The following is a 19,354-nucleotide window of genomic DNA, read 5'->3' as shown; positions in this document are numbered from 1 at the left end:
CAAAAAATAAACGGCACATTTAATTGGGGGGCGGGGACGGTAATTTATCAGCAACTGCACATTTACTAATATTGCAGGGGTTGGCAGACCTGGTCTGCATTGGTTAGACGGGTGTTACTTCGCTCCGTTGAATATTCACGACTTTAACTATATTGGACTTTCCAGCGAGGAACAGTAGTGTTGATCGCATTGAGAGGACTCCTATGCATATTTATAATATATCAGATGAACTTGGTATGTACTTATAAATGTTGAAAAGTGACTAACTCAACGTCGGGTGGTTTGGTCTGTGTGGAACAGTCATGAAAAGCGGTTAAATCAGCCCCGGTGCACGCTGGTTTGGTTCGCCGCTGTACCAACGTGACAACACCAAATTACCCTGCGATCCCTCTCAACGCCGCCGTTCCGCCTGGACAACTGTGGATGCTCTACGCTACGCTGCTCTGTTCTGCTGCTTGCTTCTACAAAACTGCAGGGGCGCGTACTGCTCCAATAAACTTTACGTGCCTCGTCTCTCCGTGGATTACAGACTGTTAACATCACGCTGAACTCTTCAACTAACTGGGATGGAACTGTTGCACTACTACTAACCTGGAAATGTTATATTTTATGTTAAATATATGTTTTAAAATAGCTTTAAATCTTTTATAAAACTTGCCTTGTTACTGATTTTAGTTTGTGGTTTTCTATTAGGCCTACGGCGTTGACACAATGAATCTTGAATCAATTGACAATAGTAATCTGGATGCTAAAACTCAAACAGTTGTAGTGGAACTTGCCTCCTTTGTAAATTCTCTTTCAAGTAACCATCCTGATGTAGATTGTAGATCTTTAGCAGTAAAAATCGCTGACTTGCTAAATACTATCTGTGTAGCATTAGATACCAATAAAAACCTTATGATAACAAATGATGAGTTGTACAACAAAAACTTAGAACTTGAACTGTATGTAGAATCGTTTAAGAAGAAGAAAAATGCTGAGCTTAACGAATCTTTCAATATACAAGATACTGTCATTGAAAAAAATGAGTCTTTAAGTCGTGAGATAGAGTCTCTAAGAGTAGAGGTTGCCAACCTTAGATCGAAACTTAGTAAAGATAAAAAAGAAAATTTACTTTGCTTGCCTAAAGTGAATTGTGACACAGAATCAGCATCTTCTGAGAACTACAGTAATATTATCCAACTCAAAGAACAAATTGTTCATTTGGAAAGACGTTCAAATTCATTGACTATGCAACTTCAGGCAGCTCTTGAAAAAAATGAGAACCTAACATCTAAGTTAGATAGTTTATCATTACTTGACAAGCTTCCATCTAAATGCATGTCCACATCCCTTTGGTTTGACGACTCCATCATACAATCCTATTTTTCCTCCTTCAGGGATCATCCTATCACTATCAAATCCAAGACCCTACTTATTGATCCCTCTGTTACTGAATTGCTGAAGTTGGGCAGTGTTCCCGATGTAGCCGACCTGCTAAATAGTCTCGAATATTCTGCCTATAACTTTGTTTTCTGTAGCATAAGCAATGGTAAAGGTTGTAGAGGTAAAACCATTGATGAACAAGACGAAGGCTCTCATTGGAGTCTCTTGTTTTGCGATATTAAGAGCAGGTTGGCTTACCATCTTGACTCCTTAGCTGACATCAATGCCAAACATGCCAATGTTATTGCACAAAAACTAGGTTGTTCCATAAAGCCTGTAGCTTGTTACCAGCAAAATAATGCTTTTGAGTGTGGATTAAATGTTTTAATAAATACAAAGCTAATATTGTACGGCTTTTGTTCTGTGTTTGACAAAGATAATGACTTTTTGGAGTGGTTTCGACAATTTGTTTTTCCTGTAAACAGATCAAAACAGTCTGTTAGAGTATCTACAGAAAGTCAGACAAACCTTAGCAGAGCAAAAAAATTAGACATAAGTTCCTCTGAAAATGTAGTTGTAAGACTAAAGAAAGTCAACTCAAAAAGCTGGAGTATTGTTAAATCTAAGGGCCGTAGAAATGCCGGAACTCCTAATAAAACGAATAAATCCCCCTCCATTCCTCCCAGTATACCAATCACATCCAACAGATTCTCTATCCTTGCCGACCATTGCCCTAAAGAACTTCCGTCCAATAGTATGTGTACACCAACTAATCTGCCTGGACAAATCCCAAGCTCTAAGTCTAAGACAAAAGAGGGAAGTAAAAAGATAATATGTCGTAAAGGCCCATGCAAAGTTAACCATTTTAAGGTCACCCCTTCTATGTCCTCTTCCAAAACAACACCTCCCATCACTGTTGTCAGAAAAAATAAAAACCTACCAGGCATTAGTATATATGGTGATAGTCATGTAAGAAATGTCTCAAGCATTCTAGGTGATAAGTTGAGTAGTAAATATACTGTCTCTGGCACTGTAATGCCAAATGCAAAAATGGAACAAGTGTTGTCAAATATAAACAAAGATAACTATTTAAATAGAGAACATGTGATTGTTATTGTTGGTGGAACAAACAATATTGTTAGCCTTGACCGCTGTAACAATTTTGAATCAGATTTAAATTCCTTTTTCAGTAAGGTGTCGCAGCCAAAAATCCTTCTGGTCGGTATTCCTAATAGGTATGACAATCCCGCCTTAAACAGTGAGATTTCAAAAATGAACCATAATCTGTTGTTGCTCTCAAACCAGTACAAAAACGTTGTTTTTGTTTCCTTAAAGTCTCTGTCTCGCAATTTATTCACACGTCATGGCCTTCACCTTAACTTTAAGGGAAAGACAGCCCTTGCCAACATCCTACTTGAGTCCTTGCATACTCATCAGACCCCTGACACCACCACTCAAACTCTCCATCTTTCTGACCCAGCCATGGAAACCCTTACACCACATGAACCAGAACCAAAGCCTCCACACAAACCTGACCATGTCGCTGTGACCCATACACTTCCAAAAACCCATCCTAAAATAAAAGCCAAACAACTCCAACCTAAGGCCCGTACTCAATGTCGTACCTTCTCCAGCAAACATTTTTTAGGGGAAGCCCGAAAACCTCCAGGAGTCCCTTGGTCACTCTATCTCAACAGAGAATGGGGAATCAGGGTAAAGGTTTAAAAATGATGCACCAAAACATTAGAGGTGTGTTAAATAAGGCAGAAGAACTAGAAATCCTTATAGACGAAGAACACCCAGACATTATATGTTTGACCGAACATTTCTTAAAAGCGGAGGAAATAGTTCACTCTAGACTAAATAGTTTCAGCTGTGCTGCATCATACTGCAGAACTACCATGAAGGGAGGAGGTGTAGGAATCTGGTGTAAGCCAGGCTTGACTTGTGAGGCTTTGGATTGCACTGATTTTATTCAGGAGGGTGTTGGTGAGCTTGCTGCAGTGTCCGTGGCTCTTGATACTAATGCCAAGATGTTATTACTGGCAGCTTATAGACCTCCCTCTAACCTACATGACGTGTTTCTTGACATGATCACAGAATGTCTAAATACGTATCAAAAGCGACACAAAATAACTGTAGTTATGGGTGACATTAATATTGACCTATCGTGTGACTCATTTATAACCCAAAAACTAGTCACAATGATGGCTTCTTTTGGACTAAAAAATATTGTTAAGGGATATACCAGAGAAGTAAATGGCTCACATACTCTTATTGATCATATATTCACTAATGCGACAAATGTTGATTGTTCAGTCATAACCCCTTGTTTATCTGATCATCATGCACAGATAGCCACCTTATATTACAATCTGGCCCAACCATCTTCTAGAGAACAGTTTTGTCGTTCAAGGACATTTTCATATACTAATATACAGTTATTTAAAAGTTTTATATCGAAGGAGAACTGGAGTGACGTTTATGTTGCCCAAGACTTGGATACTAAGTTTGATATTTTCATGACTAAGATTCTTTATTCTTTTGAAGCTGCGTTTCCCCAAAAACTGAAAATAATAAAACATAAAACTGCAAAAAAAGTGGCTTTGACAAAGGAAGTATTAGACATACGAAACAAACTCTACTGTCTTTACAATCAAGTCAAACATCTTCAGTCATCCCACCATCTTAGTATATACTATAGAAAACTGAAATACCAATACCGTCGCATGATTCTTGATATTAAGTCTCAAACAAATCTTCATAAGATAGAAACATCAGACAATAAATCTAAAGCAATTTGGGATATCATAAAATCAAAACAGAAACCAAACAAAGACTTCAAAAGTGAACTTGTTCTTGAAGGCAAAGATGGCAAGCTAATTACCTGCCCTGATGATATTTGTGACAAATTTAGCAATTATTTCTCCAATGTAGGGAACTTGGCTAAATCCACTGCTGGCCAGAGTTGTCTCACAGGATGTTCAGACCGGGGATTTGCAAATTCAATGTTCCTCTATCCAACAACTGAGGAGGAAATAAATAAGGTCATATCAAACCTAAAAAATAAAAAAAGTGCAGGAGCAGATGAAATATCTCCGATGCTTCTTAAGAACATTTCAAAGCAGTTGTTGACACCTCTGTGCCACCTTATAAATTTTTCCTTTGCATCTGGATCATTTCCCCGAGGTCTAAAGGAGACCGTTGTTAGACCAATTTTCAAAAAAGGAAACCCCCGAGTATGCAGCAGCTACAGACCAATATCTATTGTTTCTTCATTCTCAAAGGTGTTTGAGAAGGTGATGGTCGCTAGGTTATGGAAATTCCTAGAGAGTAATAATATAATTACTAAGAAACAACACGGGTTCTTGAAGGGCAAGTCTACGCTATCAGCTATGTATGACTTCATAACTGGAGTAGTAAATGAGCTTGATTCCAGAAACTGCTCAGCTGGGCTTTTCTTCGACCTCAGTAAGGCATTCGATACTGTTGATCACAGGTTGCTGCTACGGAGAATGAGTGAGGTGGGAATACGTGGCCTGGCCTTAAACTGGATCTCGAGTTACCTTGAAGGCAGAAAACAGTTTGTGGAGATTCGTTCTGCGGATGAGACCGGGCTTTTGCGTCCATATTCCTCTGTCAAGTCCTCTATAGTGAGGGGAGTGCCTCAGGGTTCCGTACTCGGGCCTGTCCTATTCCTCCTTTTTATAAATTCCCTCCCTTCATCCACTCCAGCTGCAAAACCTACACTTTTTGCCGACGACACCTCCCTTTCAGTTTCTGGCTGCGATGTCGATCGGTTAGAGTTGAGTGCCTTTTCTGAGGCGAACAATTTAGTCCAATGGTTTGATGACAACTTGTTAACCATAAACCCTGAAAAAACCCAACTCATACACTTTTCCATAACTAACAAACACCACAAGAGTTTTAGCCTTTTCGTAGATGAAACAGTGGTTCACCCAACTGACAGTGTTAAGTTCTTGGGATTGACCCTAGACAAAGGTCTCAGTTTCAAGAGCCATATAGAAAGCATTTCAGGAAAGATAAGCTCAGGAATATTTGTGTTGCGCAGCCTGAAACACACAACAAACTACAAAGTCTTGATTTCTGCATATTATGGCCTCATCTACCCCCACTTAGCGTATGCTGTACCAATTTGGGGTCATGAGAGTAGAAACACCAAGTTTCTATTCAAACTCCAAAAATGGGCAGTGCGAACTATTTTTTCACTGCCCAAGCGCCAATCTTGCAGATATTACTTCAAGAAATATAACATTTTAACTTTTCCCAGTTTATATATCCTGCAAACATTAACTTTTGTCAAACAACATTTTTCTTTATTTTTAGTCTCAGATAAATCTTCAGCCTGTCCCTACCCCTTGCGAAATACACATGATTTACCTATTCCGAAATATAAAACCTCCTTTTTCAGAAAGCATACACTCTACAACGGTATTAAACTATACAATAACCTATCCAAGTCCCTGAAGTTGGAATCAAACCATTCAAAGTTTAGGAAACGTTTAAAAAATGATCTAATTAGCTTCTCATGTTACAGTGTCAAGGAGTTTTTTTCAAACTGTAATAAAGAATGATAAGATCAATTAGTTTTTGTAAATAGATGGTAAGCATATTTGCAAATATTATTTGTAAGCCTTGAGTTGTATTTTTTTTCTGACTTAGCTAATGCAAGAAATTTTTTGTTAATTTTAGCTGAATAAACGAATTTGAATTTGAAAATTTGAATTACTAACTTTTAAACCTAAGTCATCTGCAAACAAAAACTCGTCAATACCTATACACTCTCGATGTTAATTAATTGGCAAGTCATTTATATAAATATTTAACAGGATTGGCCCAAGAATTGAGCCTTGGGGTACACCATAATCAACTCTCGTACCTTTTGAAAAAGATACATCCATAAATACAAATTGAGTTCTATTTGTCAAATAGGAAATACAAGTACAACAGACGCATCATTAAAACCATAAAAATTAAGTTTTCTACTTAATGCTGTACCGTATCATGAGATAGTTTTTGTTGCATGAAATCAACATGGTGTTCCCATTTTAAGTTTTCGTCTATTTACATTCAAATATGCTATTTTTTAAAGACACACATACCTATAGCTGTTCAATGACGATGGTGTGTGTTTATTTCAGGATAAGGTTAAAGGTAGTAATACAGTGACGTAGCCAGGATTTCAAAATAGGGGGGGTCGACCGACCGGGGGTTGGGGTAGTCCGGGAGTAAAATGGGGGTCCCGGAAAAATTTGAAAAAATAGGCCCTAAAACGGTCTTTTTTAGCTCTCTTGGCATTGAAAATAATCAACCCCAACGTCAATACAGTATGATTATATAATTTTACATTTAATTTAACAAAAAAATATTATATTTAAGACCGGAAGGGGGGGGGTCCGGACCCCCAGGACCCCTCCCCCCCTGGCTACGTCACTGAGTAATATGTTTAATCTATAATATCGTTGAAAATTCTATCAGGCCGCGGACTGGAGTTAAAGTCGGCCATGCCGGGGGGCCGGGGTCGACATAATTACCAGATACTTTGCAATGCTATGTTTGTGGGTAAAGAAACATTAATAAACGGATCTGTTACAGTGTTTAAAACTGATATGTCATAACAGGCAATGGTTATTTTACAGTTGTTGGTTAACCTGAATAATTGAAAAATATCATGTTATTTTCTCCAACTCAACTGTCAAGTCGATGAGTCGATCTAAAAAACATATCGGCTGTTTCTGTTTGTTTAATAGAGTTGTTCCAGATGTAATACTACACCAACACCCGTTGCCCGTTGTTTTCGCGATTATTGGAATACAGTATTTTTGATTATTTCTACCGTTTCATTAGTAAAATTCATAACTGACAACGTGTAATTTATAGAACTCCAATTTATGCAGAAAATTATGTGCTGATACAAAGTTATTTCTGAACATGTGTTTTTTCAAATAAATTAGTGTAGGCTAAGCCTAGTTCATGCTGTCGTCATGTTGGTATTTTAGATAAATTTTGGATTATTTTCACAGTGAAACATGTCTCTTACAATGCTTTGCTGTTTTAAAAGCTGCTTTAATGGGTTGGGATTTCCTGCTCAACATATTCCGAGGCCAGAAATTAACAATCCAATAGTGTTGGATACCTCACATATGGGTAAGTTCTTAACCATACTTTAGCTTATTTCTTATCATAACTCAGTCATGAGTTTTAATCAAGTATCCACTAAAATTTACCACCCTAACTATTTAGATCAGCGCAATCTGTTAGTGGCTCACATCAACTACGACGGTTTTGATTAAAAAGCTGGAAAATGTGAGCAATAGTTGCTAATTTTTTTAACGTCTCAATGAACCATATTAAGTGTAAGTAATCCAGAAATATGTTGTAGGGGTATCCTTAAACTGTAGCTATAAATGTATAATCCTCACTTGCAGGACACGAAGTTGTAATAATCAAGAATGGACTGCGCATATGCGGTAGTGGAGGGGCTTTGTGTACGGCACCTCTCGTTCAGAGTAAATCATACTTTGAAGTTAAACTTCAACAATCAGGTTTGTTTATTGAATTTGAAGGTACCGGTATTTAATTTTGACTTCATTACTGTATTAAGAAAATATCTTAAATTATTAAGCTACGGTACTTTTTTAAGCTAAACAAATTTTGTGAGAAAAAAGCTGTAGCCTAGAAAGATTAACACTCAATAAATAAAGTAGAAATCCACTTAAAGCTCAGTCAGGTTTGTTGCTCCCATACTGGTATTCACATACTGTAGGCCTAAGTATTTTTATTTTGCGTTGACAAACTAATCCAAAGTAGGGTTAAATTTTACATCATATATTGATAACTTAGGATTATTTTAATGCTGTAGCCTACCTATTGTTTTAGGTGAACAAAAAAAATTACATAGGCTAGGCTACAAAAATCAAAACAATCAAGAATGAAACGATAACCACCAAGTTTAATCTACCTGGTTAGGCTGATTTAAGATAATTTATATTAGGCTATTTACACAAAGAGTGAATTGTCTAATTCAAACTGGATAAATGTTGTTCAATTTATCAAAAAGTAGATAGCCAATCTGAAGTGTTTACCTAAACGTAACTTAATTAACAGTGTAGGCCTAGAAAACCCATATTGATGTTCTTTAGTCCAGGATCACTTCATGAATATTAAAATGGTATAAGATTATCTGTTTTTGTCTGTAATCCTAAATTTGTTGTATTGAGTAAACCGGTTTCAAGGTTATAACCTCATCATCAGGCTCTTGTTGCCACTCTTGCGAGATCGTTGAGTTTGTCATGACAAAACGTCTGCCCGTGCCGCGTCATGTGTGGGACTAGTTCCCGAATTTATGTTAAGTTAATCGTCTGTCAATATGTTTCGTGTTTTATTTATTTAAATGTTAGTGTCTTGTGTGTTTCTAAAACTCAACAATCTCGCAATAGTGACAACAAGAGCCTGATGTTGAGGTTATAACCTTGAAACCAATTGATCAATACAACAAATCTAGGATCACAGATGGAAACAGGTAACTTAACCAGGTCTTATACCATTTTAATATTCTAGTTAACCCATCATAAAAATCAGTTTTAATGTTAAACAATAGAATAAATGTGTACATAACCAGCTTCCTATATGAATATAAAAGTCTAATAAACTGAATCTTGCTTTCGTACACTTTTTAAATTAATCTAGAGGTTAAAATACCTTTAATCCGTCAAAGTGATCAAACGTCACCGATGAGCGGCGACCGGTTTCAGCCCAGCTGTGGGGCCATCTTCAGGCAATGAAGGAACATAAATATCACTCCGAAGAGGTCGTCATACAGTCCATAAATACGTCACGAGAAACAACACATAGATACATTATTTACAAACACACGTGTGGCCACAAATTAACTGCGCGGCGGACGGTACGCGTACATTAAGTTCACAAAAATGATATGCCCATACGTCCGCTCGTTAACTTTATCCCATCCCCAGGTTACAAAATTGCCAAAAAACTTGATACGATTATAAGAAGAGAATATAAATTCCACAATAACAATAGTCTAAAAAATAGCTCCGACTTAGTCAATAAAATTGCCAATATACAGTTGAAAGACAACTACTTGCTGGCTTCCTTTGATGTGGTCAATTTATACACAAACATCCCGATTGATGAAACTTTGAAAATATTGAAAGAAAACCTATGTAACAACTCTTCTCTCAACATTGCTATGATTGACGAACTAATTAAACTCACCAGAACTGTACTCAAACAGAACTATTTTAAATTTGAAGACGACATATTTTCACAAAATGACGGACTAGCCATGGGTTCGCCCTTATCTAGTATCCTTGCTGAGATGTTCTTAAACCATGTTGAGAATAAATATCTATGGTCAGATAATAACAGACTCAAGAACAAAATTGTGTTTTATTACCGCTATGTTGATGACACGATTGTCCTGTTTAATGGGACAAAAAGACAACTAAAAATGCTTGGCTCATTCCTTAACAGCTTACATAACAATCTAAAATTCACGTTAGAAGAAGAAAACAACAAGTCATTAAACTTTTTGGACCTCACAATATCTAGATCAACAAATAAATTTCAATTTAAAATATACAGGAAACCGACCACATCATCCCAGACAATTCACATCAACTCACATCATCCTCAAAGTCATAAAATGGCAGCATACCACAGTTTCGTCAGCCGATTGCTATCTATCCCTATGAACGATAACGACTACAATGAAGAAATAAATACCATCAAGTTCATCGCAGTCTCTAACGGCTATAGAAGTGATATGGTCGATAAACTAATACATAAACATAAAAACAAAAATAAAGCTTCAACCATGAATTCTGAAAAAATAGTTTTTACTTCAACAGAATATGGCATTAGTCTAAACAACACTCTAAAAAATGAGCTGTCGAAAAACAATGTCAAATTATCTTTTAGAACCTCAAACAAATTGTCATCCCTCCTAAAAGAAAAAAGAAAATCCTCATCTGATAAAAATGAACTAACAGGTGTTTACAAAATTAATTGTGACACTTGCCCCAGTTTTTATATAGGTCAAACTGCGCGATCTTTCAAAGCACGTTTCAAAGAGCACCTGCCAAAGAAGTCCACACAGAAACAAAATTCCGCATTTGCTGAGCATCTAATTACAAACAATCATTCATACACTTCAATAGACAATAATTTAAAAATTCTACAAATCCACAAAACCAAAGGCAGACATTTAAATGTAATAGAAGAGTACGAAATCTACAAAGCTGGCAAGGAAAATCCCCAACACATTTTAAACGAAAAAGCCTCTTTTGAAAGTAATTTTTTATATGAGACAGCAGTCGGCATTGAAAGAATAGTAACAACACACAAAGGACCTGATAAGAACTGGAGGAGGGGGAGGGGGATGGCAGATGGACAAGACGGCAGTGACGACAGTCTGGACTAGCAACTTAATGTACGCGTACCGTCCGCCGCGCAGTTAATTTGTGGCCACACGTGTGTTTGTAAATAATGTATCTATGTGTTGTTTCTCGTGACGTATTTATGGACTGTATGACGACCTCTTCGGAGTGATATTTATGTTCCTTCATCGCCTGAAGATGGCCCCACAGCTGGGCTGAAACCGGTCGCCGCTCATCGGTGACGTTTGATCACTTTGACGGATTAAAGGTATTTTAACCTCTAGATTAATTTAAATTTGTGATCAGGAGGCAAAAAACAACAGAAATGACACTTTTTAAGTTGTGGAAATCATTTAAGAACTTAAAATGTGTAGCTAGATAAAAGTTTTAATGTTCAGGTGTATGGGGCGTGGGATTAGCAACGAGGAACACTGACATTAATGCAGCGCCGGGTGGCAAAGACTCTGAGTCGTGGGTCTTGTGTCACGACGGCGTCCAACGTCACAACAACACCGAGGTGGACAGAGTCACAAACAATGCGGTGGAGGGAGACATACTAGTAAGTGTCAACAGTTGTAGGGCCAATCTGTATCTCAAGGAAAACAATTCTAGTCAGAATATCTGCCACTCATTTACAGTATGCTGGGGTGGTTAGGTTAGGTTGGGTTGGTTTAGTTTATGATAACAACAAAAAAGGTAATGTTTACAAAATGTATCTTTTGTAAACACAAGGTGCATTTCTGAAAAAAGAGGGCTTAAATCTATTTTAAGGTCTAAATTTGCTTCTTAACAAGTTTTTCATGTGCTCTTAACTTTTATTTACATGTAAAATGTTCAATTGGTTAATATTTATTTATTTATCTTAACTAGGCTAAACTTAACCTCACCTAACTGCTGTAGCATACTACCTATATAGAGAAAGGTATCCCTCTTCTTGAAAAGACCCTATTTCAATTTTATTTTTAACTTAAGTTATTTGTATTTTTCTAATGCATCATAAACAGGGTTGCTACTAAGTATTGTATATCAGTAGGGTTTGCAGTTATAAAACTTGATGATACCCTAGAGGTTTATCCACATTTACTTTTTTTGTTTATCCATATTTAGTACTCAGCTCAAGAAAACTCTAAATATCTCTCACAAAACTATCTTTGATTTTAACCCATAATTATCAAAGAATAAAACGAATAACAAAAACCAAAAGGGAGCCTGGAAGTTTGAATCAATAGTTCTGTTTATTGAAAATACCAATTTGGAAAAGGAAATACAACTTTAAACACCCACCTGAACCCCTAGGTCAATGACCACGGACCCCAGCTTCCCCAACAGGAGCCAGTGCCAAATTTAGGTGCGGCCTAGGCCTGGGATGGAATTTCCTACAATCACGTGAAAATTGTGAACATTCAATGGACGTCATAATTTCCACTATAATTCTGTAGGCCTACCTATTAATTGTTTTTGTATAGAAATGTAAAACACTTAGTTTATGCTGATTACCTGATTACCTTCTTCTTTGACCGAGACCAGTAAGCACTGGATAAGCTGCGCTGCGTCCAAATCCAAATAATTTATATGTACATATTTACAATTGGCTATTTACAAAACTTCCGAGATGGAGTTCTACGTGTCCCACAAATGGCGTGGACAATGGTCTTGTGCTATCGAAATTTAGTAGAAATAATTTTTGCTTAGGCCTACCCTCCTTCCTTGAGAGTAGGCCTATTCTAGTTTTATTTTTGGTCCCATCACAGCATACCCACATTACCACAGTATGCTAGAGTGATCATTCATTCTCTACAAAGTTTGGAAGTTTGGCTCATGATTTCCATGTGAGAATTTATTATTGTTTGGTATAATATATCTTTCCTTAATAATCTCTTTAATTTGTTTAGGGGGTGTCATTTGATCACATTGAATTGAATTTCTATGTGAATGGAAAACCAATGGAGAAGCCAATAACGGGGGTACGAGGAACTGTCTACCCTGCTTTATTTGGTAAGTGATGACCAACAATTTGATTTTAAATCTTTACTAGCAGTCACCCGGCGCGCGTTGCTGCGCTTAACAACTAGGCTATTATTTTGAACGGTAGAATTTGTTCTGTACGATAAATAATAAAATGTATACCAAAAACATAGCAAAAAGTCAAAATTGAGTAAAATAAATTTACTACATAAATCTAAACTTCCTTCAGTAACGTTTAGCCTACCGGTACCATAAGTTATTATTAAAAAAAAAACAAAAAAAAACTAGCTTTGTACATTTTCTACGAGTTTGGCTCAGTGTAGGCCTATTCATATATTTTTTTAATTTAATAAGATTTAATAAAAATGCTTTGCAACAGTTTGGATTTGACGTAGCAACTTTAGAAAGTATTGGATTAACTATAATACTCGGGGTGTTGGATGTTAATACAAATATGGATAAATATTTGTATATTTATCCAAATTAAATATTAAATATTTAATATTAAATAATAATATAAAATAATAATATTAAATATTTATTAAATATTTTATTTGTGGGATGTTGGATAAATATGGATCAAATCAGGTACTGGAGAGAGAAGATCTTAGTCTATGTGGACGGGCAAATGCAAGGTTAAAAGAGGCCGCCAACCTCTTTAAAAAAAAAAAAGATACTGAACCCAGCTGTCCTTGATCATTAAGCTTTTAATAAATGGTACTGACTAGTGACTAGTCCGTAACAAAGCTACACAAGGCATCACACTCCGTTCTACACTCATCCTTCACTCATATATGGGTTAAAATACCCACCTAGGGGGCGTCCTTATCTCAATAATTGATAATTGGTTATTGAACTTGATGAAAAGAGTAAGTTGAAATACCTCTAAAAGATGCAAGACATCATGGAAGAGAGCTTATAACTGATTGGAGTGGCTTTCTTAAAGTTCTGAAATAAAACCAATTTTAACAAATTCAAATAATTGTAGTTGCGGACAGTCTACACTGAACCTAAGAGTTTTTCACATGTTTATTGTTTGTGTCTAGTAACCTTTATGTTTTTATTCCTTTGTATATAGTATTTACAGCTTAAATGTTCCTACTAAATCTAGTCAACCAAAAATGTCCATTCACTATGTACCTGTACTGTATGCAATAGTTCAATTTGTATGTACCTTTAGCCTAACTTAACAATTTGACGTAGTCTATAACTTTTACTGTTCAATCGACCAAATAAAGAATCTTGTATATCTTGTATCTTGTAATCTCTTGTATCTTGTGTCTTATTGTTGTAAAAAAAATCTTAACATTGACTGATTTGAATTAATAGGGATTTTAGTTAGAAATTAATATTGCATTGATAATAGTTGTGTTTATGATATTTAATAAGATTATTTGTCGTTATTGGGCTCCCTACTCTTCTATAGTATAACTCAGTCGAGCAACAGTAATAAAGCACCAGCTGCCTCACCGTTTTTCCACTACCAGAAAACACCTGCAGACTACACTTCCCTAGTAGCCGTCCCTTAAAGTTTTCTTAAATTTGTGGAAACCATCAATGCATTGTAGTGTATCATTTTCAGTCTGAAAACTAAACACGTAAGTTGTGTTCTCGTTTTGTTTCAGTTGACGAGGGAGCGATCCTCGACATAATAGTTGACAACTTCCAACATCCTCCGCCGAGTGGTTTCGACCGCATCATGCTGGAGCAATCTCTCCTGTAACCATTTTAACAAATTTTTAAATGTTTATTGACATGTCTAAGTGAACTAAAAGTTCCAACTGAGTATTTCAAATCGTTTATCATATTAAATCTATATTACACTTGCAGATTTTGACTGTAAAACTAAGGGAAGAACTGACTTTTTTATTTTATACAGTTTTGGTAGTCTGATCAATGCTAGGAATTTTTGATGATTATATACATATACACAGGGACCTTGATAACAAGACCCTTGACAAGATGTCACCCTTGATAATAAGTGTAATTTTCAAATAATGTACTTAAATTTGTGGGGGACCACTTGATTAAGTTTTATATTAGTTAATGTAATGTATTTGTTCACTTATTGACCTAGTAACTTGACTTACTTTAGATTTTAAAGACTTAATTATTTATATATTTTTATCCTAAACTGTGAGCGTAAACATAGATAAAACATACCCCCTCTCATCCTTATGGAACAGGTGAAGCCAATTTTATTGTTAGTTCTGTACGATGAACTCAACAGCTTGTGTTTTGATTACATTTTGTTTCTTGTTATTTCAGTCATTTAAAACCCTGTTTAACCAAATAATACAATCTAATCGTAAACAATTACTCGTACCCTAGTTATATAACCAAACAGTAAAGTTCAAATCAAGAAATTAGTCCTAAAATAATAGAAACAAAATTTCATCGACACTAACCCCCAGTGTACATGAACTAGACACGAAAAACTAGCTTCAAAATTTACAATGGGATGAGAAGTCTACTTGTGTGGGTTAGTCTATGGCGTGAGCATATTTACTAGTACAAACTCTGTTCATTTTCAGACCACCACACTACTGAAATACCTATCTTTGAGTGTTTAAATTTAAAAAAATGAATCATAATGAAACTGGAAAGGCACTTATAGCTTATTTTTGTTGTTTTATTTATTTATTAACTTGCTTGCGAGTGTTATTGTTTTGTGTTTAAGATTGATACATTCCAAGTTTTGAGACCTGATGATGAGACGAATTTATAATTTTAAGTACGGGGTATCTACTTACCTAGGTCTACTTAAAACCCTTGTTTTAGACAAAACTGTGTTTGTCATATGTGTTTTAGCCTAGTTCAGATATTGTTTTTCTCCTTAGGAATATTCCGTCCTCCGCTTTGTATTTTGTTTTTAATGTTATTGTGTTTTATGGAGGAACTGGAATTTCTATTACCTATATTGTTTGACAACTGAACATGTTTTACTTCAAGACTAAATTAGAGGAATTGTACATTCATGGTTTGCTTTTGGAACTCTATTTTCAATTACCAGCCCCAAAGAATATACAATCATAACCATTACCAAATAATCAATTAACTATGTTAATTAAGTAATTAACTGTATAAACTTTCTAGAATATCATTATTACCTCAAAGCTGCGTTTTCTAAGGGGCGGAAGTGGAACACAGAGAGGGGTACCCGCTCTTCTGTCTTGTGTAATATAATGTGCCACTGGAAAAGCTGAAATCGCTTCTCCACGCACGCCCCACTTCCGCGCCTAGGAAAACCCAGCTTAACAGTACACAATTGTTATAAATTTGCTAAAGATAAGATTCTTAATGAAATTAGGGTACTGTAACTTTAAATAAATTTGCCCATGTTAATTTTGTTCCTTTTTTTTTGGTTTGTCACTTTCTTTGAATTTATGAATCAGAAGACAATCTATAAAAGACGCTATCAAATACAAATTGATTCTCATCATCTAAAATTAAGAACAATATTTATTTAGGCTACTTCCAACTGGTTCTATCAGCGAATAGTTAGTATGCAATAGTATACTGGAAATTACCAGGAATTAGTGTTTTGGTATTGCAAATTATTTCATGTGAGTACCGTTAACAACTTCTTTCGTAAATGACGTATGAAACTTTTTGGCTTTTGCCATATGATACTTTAACTTTGAAGTGGCATTTGTAACTATTGATAGCGTTCGAGTCTGGTAATTTATAATTTCCATTACATCATCATTTTTTAACTTTTGTTTGTCTGTGAGTGCAATTATTCACCTATTTAAAATATCAAGATTGTTTTTTTTTTACCTTCTATAAAATATAAATATAACATTTTTTCTTGACAGATGTGAAGAATCAGAAGTTATTTCCTGCTTTTATTTAGTATAGTTACAAGTGTTTCCGTCAAATCCATTTTGATAATCATTTTTTACTTTTGTTTGTCTGTGAGTGCAATTATTCACCTATTTAAAATATCAAGATTGTTTTACCTTCTGTAAAATAACATTTTTCTTGACAGATCTGAAGAATCAGAAGTTATTTCCTGATATTATTTGGTACAGTTACAATTTGTTGTGACACATCCATTTTGAAGGGGTTTTAACAGTTCATCTTTTAATAATTAATTAATGGGAATTGGGGACAACCACAACATTTCTTTTTCCGAGAAAGGACATAATCGGTTAGCAGATGCCTTACCAGGTCCCACCCTAAAGGTATTGGGGATGTCTTCCCTCCTCCCTCATGGCAACCCACTAAAAACAACCTCTCTTCTCTTGCCCTTTCTCTGACCATTGAATCATCAATTCTGTATAACTTCATGGTCAGATACATTATTTCTCAACGTTTCAGTTCCTCCATCTTCTCTTCCATGATGTTGCGAATCTGGCTTCCTGCTAGGTTCCATCCAACTGGTTTTTTGTATCATGATTCTGGCCAGATTCTGAGTGTTGATGCTCTGCTAATTTTATTTGAAGTTGCTGTTACTTTGTCTTGAATACGGTGCACCAAAAGATTGTATGAAGGGTATCATCTAGAAGCATCTCAAAGTTAGTGCAGTTTCCATCATCTAACTTTTGCATTCTGTTACAACCAGGACATAAATTTTCAAATGATACTCGGGTCTAAAAACATTTGTTTAGAAGGACAATGGTCTCTAAAGACATGGTAATTACATATTTAAAGTGAAGTGTGTTGCTTGAGCGAACTGTGGTTGGAGTCTCAGAGAGCATCTTATTGTATTTAAACTGAAGCTTACATCCCAATCTACTACTTTAGCACAATATATTAATTTAGCCTAAAACAGAAAATACAACTTAAATGGAAGCACAAGAGGATGATTAAAAATTTAACTATGTCGTCTTAAAGCAAATAATCTGACTACAGCACAGCCGACCAACGTAGATGGGATGTCAATTCCAGTATCAATTTCCAATCCTAAGTTTGTGGGGCACATAAGTTAATCAGTAAGCATTTTAAAGTTGAGTTTTCCTTGGTGCAGAAACTTAGAGCGGAGTGGAGTGTGGAGATGCGATTTTCCGCTTGTGCAGTGGCAGTCTGCTCCCTTCTGTGAAAACAGTATACCATTAAAATACCTTAAATGAGAGGAGAGCAGACTTTCTCTGTTCTACTTTTGCACCGAGAAAACCCAAACTTTAAGGATTTTATTCGTTGCATTTTCAGTAATGAACATACTAAATGTAGTGGTAACGCAAGAAAATTATCCATTTTGCACATAAATAATTTCTGATTCTCCTCTGTGATGTCCAAAAGCTTTAATTACAAAAATGTACTCCGTACATATCAAGTGATTTTATATGATTAACCTTTATGTTACATGCAAGTTTGCTCATACCCATTCCTTACTATAAAGCTGGTTCCTTTCAGCAATCACGTTGATGTGATATTGTAAAATATTGTAATAAATGTTATTTTTAAATGGTTTAGTTCCTTTCAAACCTGAAACAAGCTTAGAAGAATGTTTTCTAACTTGCGATGATAACTGACTTCATCGAATATCCTACCACATTTGACTGTAATTGATTCTATGGACATGAAGTCACACCGGCTTTTAGCGTCTGAATCTGAATTATTAATATGTTTATCTTTCAATTGTGATCAAACAGTATCAATCAGCTGGTATAATGTAATTTAGCTAGAGTTAAACTGTCTAGCCTTTCTTCATTTGTTTTCTGAGTAGGAAGGTGTGTTCCTGTTTAAATTATGGTGAACATACGATTGAATCTTTAGCCACATTCATCCCAAAAAGTTGGAACATTTTAAACTGTAAAATCTGGTGTAAATGCAGTTTAAAATAAGTGCGGTAAACAGATTATTGCCGACTTCACGTAGTAAACAAAGTTTCTGTCATCATTGTTTATGTACCAGAACAATGTCCAAAATCGGACAATGTCCAAAATTTCTACCCACTCCGCGATGTAGAAAGTGTGAAATACCCACGTCGCGGAGTGAGCATTTTATTCGGACATTGGCTGAAGTGAAATGCCCAGACCGCGTTGTGGGTAAATTTATTTACTGAAATGCCGAAGTCAAAACGTTCTTCGGCGATTGAGCAAATCCAAAATACCAACTACGCGATGTGATCAAGAGGGATTGCACACGTCGGGTTGTGGGTATTTCTAGTTTGTGCAAACGCTGAATTGTGCAGCTCACTTACGAGTGTGTCATAATAAAGAGAAAGCTATGTAAGTAGAGCTTAAAAAGAAATTTTGCAACATTACCAGAGAGGTGATTAAAATATACTTAAATATGTGCGAACCTTTCTTACTGAAGACAAAATCTCAAAGTTTAGGACTGGTCGTTAAGCCCATCATTACGACAGCATTAAACATTGAAGTGAGGTAAAATAAGTTTTAATTTTTAAATCCTTTCGCTAAATTAGAGTGACTTTAGAAAATGCTCGAGCTCATGAAATGTTTATCGAATTGTTGTACAGTATGTCTAAATCTCAATAACAAATTTAACAAAACTGGCAACGTACTAAGGCGGGTTACACACCGGTATCGCGGATATGATGTCGCCGATATTTTTCGTGCCCGCGACATGCCCCTCGAAAACCAACCTATGTTAACTTATGGAGCGTTACACACCAGTGTCGCAGACACGTTGTC

The 19,354-nt window shown here is 35.8% G+C and overlaps 1 protein-coding gene across 1 annotated transcript; it reads left to right on the top strand.

The window, feature by feature from the left end:
- The first annotated feature begins 7,154 nt into the window (after positions 1-7,154).
- On the top strand, positions 7,155-18,162 carry LOC128992096 (SPRY domain-containing protein 7). The gene is made up of 5 exons (XM_054415502.1): positions 7,155-7,533; positions 7,815-7,931; positions 11,186-11,346; positions 12,680-12,782; positions 14,378-18,162. The coding sequence occupies exons 1-5, from the start codon at positions 7,416-7,418 to the stop codon at positions 14,473-14,475; spliced, it is 597 nt and encodes a 198-aa protein (XP_054271477.1). The 5' UTR covers positions 7,155-7,415; the 3' UTR covers positions 14,476-18,162.
- Positions 18,163-19,354: the final 1,192 nt, after the last annotated feature.

Source organism: Macrosteles quadrilineatus, unplaced genomic scaffold (assembly GCF_028750875.1).
Source record: "Macrosteles quadrilineatus isolate MER2022 unplaced genomic scaffold, UCM_ALF_1.0 Scaffold_4__1_contigs__length_99947679, whole genome shotgun sequence".
Classification (NCBI taxonomy): domain Eukaryota; kingdom Metazoa; phylum Arthropoda; class Insecta; order Hemiptera; family Cicadellidae; genus Macrosteles; species Macrosteles quadrilineatus.
This window is presented reverse-complemented; position numbering and strand designations above follow the sequence as displayed.

What these genes read in the sequence shown, in the direction of transcription:
- LOC128992096 (XM_054415502.1), top strand. Translation starts at nt 7,416, where the DNA reads ATGTCTCTTACAATGCTTTGCTGTTTTAAAAGCTGCTTTAATGGGTTG. An exon ending in GTTGGATACCTCACATATGG is followed by an intron (nt 7,534 to 7,814) that starts GTAAGTTCTTAA and finishes CCTCACTTGCAG; the next exon opens with GACACGAAGTTGTAATAATC. An exon ending in CGGTGGAGGGAGACATACTA is followed by an intron (nt 11,347 to 12,679) that starts GTAAGTGTCAAC and finishes TAATTTGTTTAG; the next exon opens with GGGGTGTCATTTGATCACAT.